This window comes from Triticum dicoccoides, chromosome 6B, assembly GCF_002162155.2.
Source record: "Triticum dicoccoides isolate Atlit2015 ecotype Zavitan chromosome 6B, WEW_v2.0, whole genome shotgun sequence".
Lineage (NCBI taxonomy): Eukaryota > Viridiplantae > Streptophyta > Magnoliopsida > Poales > Poaceae > Triticum > Triticum dicoccoides.
Window position 1 is genome coordinate 712,456,681 of NC_041391.1, and position 5,005 is coordinate 712,461,685.

At 41.7% G+C, this 5,005-nt stretch overlaps 1 protein-coding gene across 1 annotated transcript; it reads left to right on the forward strand.

The window, feature by feature from the left end:
• The first annotated feature begins 295 nt into the window (after positions 1 to 295).
• LOC119325445 lies at positions 296 to 4,531 on the forward strand. Its single transcript, XM_037599192.1, has 8 exons — positions 296 to 437; positions 541 to 604; positions 685 to 751; positions 875 to 1,005; positions 2,382 to 2,608; positions 2,725 to 2,755; positions 2,842 to 2,970; positions 3,795 to 4,531. The coding sequence occupies exons 1-8, from the start codon at positions 408 to 410 to the stop codon at positions 3,980 to 3,982; spliced, it is 867 nt and encodes a 288-aa protein (XP_037455089.1). The 5' UTR covers positions 296 to 407; the 3' UTR covers positions 3,983 to 4,531.
• The last annotated feature ends 474 nt before the right edge of the window (positions 4,532 to 5,005 follow it).

Sequence of the window (5,005 nt, forward strand, 5' to 3'; positions counted from 1 at the left end):
AACACATCAGTGGTATTGTTGGCATGATGGATGCCCCAGATCTCGTTTATGATTGGGAATATAGTGGTGCTGTTGCGCTGTGTTGTTGATTTTATCAGTCAGACCTGAATTGTCAGTACCGTTTAAAGTGATTGCTTCTCCTTTTGCATGTTTGCTGGTTGATTGATCTTCAGGTTCCACCTTTCGTGTTACGCCATGACAGATGTACAGCTAGCTGATGATTTGATTTGCTGTTCCATATTCATTTTACACTTACTAAAAGTCTAATTCTGTCCCTTTGGAACTTGGGAGTTGGAACAGGGCATCAACATTGTCAATTGGAGAGGCTTGGAGCTGCTTCGATGCCCACAGTAGAGCAAACAAGAAGGCATCAATTCTAGAAGCTTGCAGAACCGTCGCCCGTGCAGATGGAGAACCGAAAGAATGCCGGCCTCAGGGTACTGCCGTCTAACCCCGTCCCTGCTTCTGTACCCTGCCCGTCTCTCCACTCTTTTCATCTCATTTTTCTTCCCTTTTGTGCCACCGCGCCGTTGCACACAGAAGAGGAAGCTTCCGAACAATGGGACGGTGCAGGAGGAGCCTGATATCAAGAAGATGTGCCAAGGTAAAGCTGAGCGAATTCTGTCCTTCTCGGCCGGAGATCGGTGTTTTTTCTTTAAACATTTTGTGATTTGGATGATGCAGCCCTGAAGGAGATGGAATGTGAGCTCCAGAACCTCCGGGACGACAACAACCAGCTCCGCGACGAGCTGTAAGATCAAATGCTTTTGTTGTGCTTGCTGATTTGGGCTCACTTTTATTTTTTGGGGAATGATGGCTGAGACACTGATTCCTCTTCTTTTTCTTGTTGTTGCTGTTGATTCTTTTATGCCAGCCTTGGCAAAGACCGTCAGCTTGCGGAGACACGGACAGTTCTAGTTGACAGGGAGCACAAGCTTTCGAACACCCAGGCACTTCTAGTTGACAGGGAGCAGCAGCTTGCGGCCCAGACACTTGTTGTTGACAGTGAGTTTTCTTGTCTAAATTTTGAGTTGTACTCCCTTTATTGGTCCAAGTTGATGCTTGGAATTTTAGAGAATGGAGATCGGTGGTGTGTCAGCATAAAACATGCATTTATGGGGGATTAATACATGTCTTCTTGAAATAGAGTGCATTAATGTGTCTGATGGAGAGTACTTTACAGATTAACAGATACCTCAAATCAACTTGTCTTTGTTATGATCTGATTTTCAGGCAACTCACATATCTAAGTATTTGAATGTTGTAAGCAACTACTTCTCCAGGCTGTGACATTTCTATACAACGGGCTTAATTACTTGAGTAGTTTTTTAAAAATCTTAATTTGCTGATTGCCACAATTCTTTGATGTTTGTTATATCAAATTGCAACACGCATATACTCGATTATATGAGTGTGTCAACATGCGGTTGCACCCTATTGAAGAAGTACACTTTATGCAGAAAAAAAAGTCAAAATATCATAGATGAGCAACATGCTAGTGCATTTGCAGAAAGGCATGCAAAAACATGACCATTTGCGAACTGTTCTCTTGAGTAAGCCAAAAACGTTGTGCGCATATATAGTTGCTGCATTGGTCCTTCATCTCTCTGTCTTTTTTTGGTACAATACATAACTTTTCATAATTTTGAACAACTTTTAGCAAGTGCACATGTTATAGCATGTTACAACCATTATTTTCCCCCACATTTATTGGAAAATTCAGGGTTCTTGTTCTAGAAGTGAGGTGTGGTGCAGTGAGCTCTGGAAAATTCACATTCAATGTTTGTCAACTGCCAACTGTACTGAGTTGTGATACTGGCCGTGTTTAGCTTGAATCAGTTACTCAATTTTGCAATTATGTCTCTGAAAATGTAGGATTTGATGAAATGGTTTTTGTATGCTTATATGCAAGTGAACAGTTGGCACCAAAACCTATGTGCATCATGTTATTTTCTACTTCTATAATCTGATGTTTGGAGAGCTGATGGTGTTGCATTTATCTGCATGTCTCTATCGTGGTCCAAAATATGCTTCACATTCTGTTTTAGTCCTAATGATCATTAACTGCTTACCCAACATTTTTACATTTTCCAGTGCTTTATTACTAGTATCCTGCAAACATACAACAGCCTTAACAGGGTAATGTAATTCATGGTTGTTTTATACCTGGTTAATAATCAGGTTCAGGTATGCCTGGTTAATAACATCCAACTTGTTTCTCGAGAAAAAATACACACCTTATAAAGCACAGCAGTCCTTTGTAAATTCACCTATACCTTGTAGATTGCCAACAAATCTATTTCTATCTTTCATTCTTTTTGGTGATAACCAAGTTGATTTAGCTGCAATTTTGTTTACTCTGTTCTGCTTTTCTTATGCAGCAAAGGAGTTTGAAACTGAAATTTTAAGGCTTAAGCGTCTCTTGGCTGAGAAGAATGACACAAATAATCATGCAGCTCTAGTGTCTGCTGAGACAACAACTGAATTCATGCAGAAGCAAACTCCAGTTTCACCTGCAAGGACACCAGTGTCAAACAGAACGAACACAGTCCAGTCCAGTGTGAAAGCCATTGCCCACCATGGTAGCTTTCAGGATGAAGCTAGAGAGGCAAGTTCTTGAAACTACTTTGCTGGTAGTGTAGAAGTATGCAAGGTTAAATGATTATCTTGAGCTTTATATTGTTTGCTAAGCCTTTTTTCATGGCCTGCATTGTTCTGTAGCAGGATTGCTGTAGAAGAGGTGTTTGCAGCTCAGGTTAGTGATAATGTACAAGTGTATTGCTGTTTGTGTTTCTTCTCATGCCTGTAAATTGGTTTGACTTGTAAGTCTGTTGCTTTCAGGGAGTGGGACAGATGAAAGTTCTCGTTCTTGTGTGTACCATATGCTGGTTGAATCTTTAGTTGGCATGAAGTTTTCACTGAAGGATGAAGCAGAAGGACTCTCACTTTCAATCTATCATGAAGCTACTGGTACATGCAAACACCAGTTCTTGCGTTGTTTATTTTGCTACAGCACATTAGTAGAACATGACACTGCAGTTATTTATGGTTTGCATTCTACATTTTGGCCTTGATATTTACATTCTTGCATGTGATTTTATATGTAACTGGGCAAGCTGGATATCTGGAGAGCAGTTGTGTTTAGAGCAGCTGCCTCTGTAACTTGAAAAGTGTCTCTTTAAACTGCAAAATGTGGTACCTAAATACACATTCAGTGACAGCTTGCCTTGTAGCGAGAATTGTGTACTTCTTCTGTATCATAGTCCCTCTTTGATCCAGCCTTGCATTTTAAACAGTTTATACTTGTGTGGGCTTTATTAGATGCAGGGCCATGCGCACAATATTGTCACACTGACAGACAATAGCAAGTACCTGACGTTAGAGAATGGACTCAGAACAGAGTTCATTCTGACCTTTAGTTGTTGTTACCAGCACATGTCGTAATTACGGCTCTGAAATTGTGATGTTGATGGAGTAAAGAACATAATATTCTTATTACTTGTTCACATGTTGAGGCTATGTTCCTGTCAATTAGTGATAGATAGTAGTATGTTGAGGTGGCATGTTACCTCTTGTCTTGCTATGATCGACACGTGGCAATTATGTTTTCACATTTTTATATTCTGGCGATAAGCATGTGCCTTTGTTTGTCAACAGGGAAGTAAGTACCTAGCATGTGATGATTTTGCATCAGTTTGATGTTTCATTGTGTATAAAATAAAATATACCATTATGTATGTACTATAAAGGTGGTAATGCAATCTTAACTGAGATGTTCAAGTCATTTATTGCAGGTTATGATTTCAGCCTTACATGGTTGGAGCAGCCTGATGGCGGTGAATGGGCCTACAAATACTCCTCACTGGGCACCCTGGAGGAGATGGCTTTGAAGTGGATGAAAGTGCAGGACATACGGTTCAGCATGGACATGTTCCCCATGTTCTTCGAGCGGATATCGAGCCTCCTCAGGCGAGGCCGATGAATGATCGCCGTGACTTGATACTTTAGAGCTCTAGATAGATGTGACTTGACTGAAACTGATCGACTGTTGGCGGAACGAACTGTCCTTTGGTATCTTGGGAGGGCCGAAGATGGGTTGGGCCTGTTCCTTTGGCTACTGAATCTTGGGACCTGTACTGCATAGTTAACGAGCGAGGCAAGACTGTGGCTGATATCTGGGATGGCCAACGGGTTAGGCGCGCCGTTAGGAGGAACCGTAACGAGTTGATGCAACGGTGGCATGAGTTTGAAAGTATTGCTCGGATCATCGTGTTTACTGGTGATGAAGACCGGATTGTTTGTCAATATGTGGCTAGTGATTGTTTTCTCTTCTAGTAGTTCTCTTTATAAGATTATTATCAGTTTTGGGGGGTCACCCCATTTCATTTGCCTGCTGTTTGGAAGATTAATTAAGGCCCCTCCTGAGATCCATTTATTCGTATGTTTTTTGGCTCTTGCGCGGAATAAAATCATGACCAGGAATGACCTTGGCAAGAGAAACATGAAAAGAAAAAGAAAAAGCCTTTGTAGAGTGTGTTTTGCTGGGATCTGGTTAGTTAACCTTATGTCTGAGTGTGTGGTTTCTGAACCTTGTATGAACTAGTATGTGGTTTCCTTGTTATGCAATGGAGCCGGGGAGTGACCCCATGAGAAAGAAGAAGTTGTTGCTTGTTGCATCTGACGCCATCTAAAATCTTCCCAGGAAACCTCCACGGCGTGGCGGCGTGCTCTCCTGGAGGTCAGTGGACGATAGATCCTGCCTTCTTCCTCCTCTTTACGCCGGCTTGTAGAGCTTCTCCGTCGTCTTCCTCGACATTCTTTGGCTCGGCCAATAGTTGAGTGGTAACACCGATAATGGCTACGTGCATACTCTTCTTGTACTGGTGGTCTATATAGAAGCCATCTGAACCTTCTCTATAGAAGATGCCATCTGAAAATGATCCATAATGGCCAAGACGCAATGAGAAGGCTTATCATGTTACAACATGGCCAAGACAAGAGATCC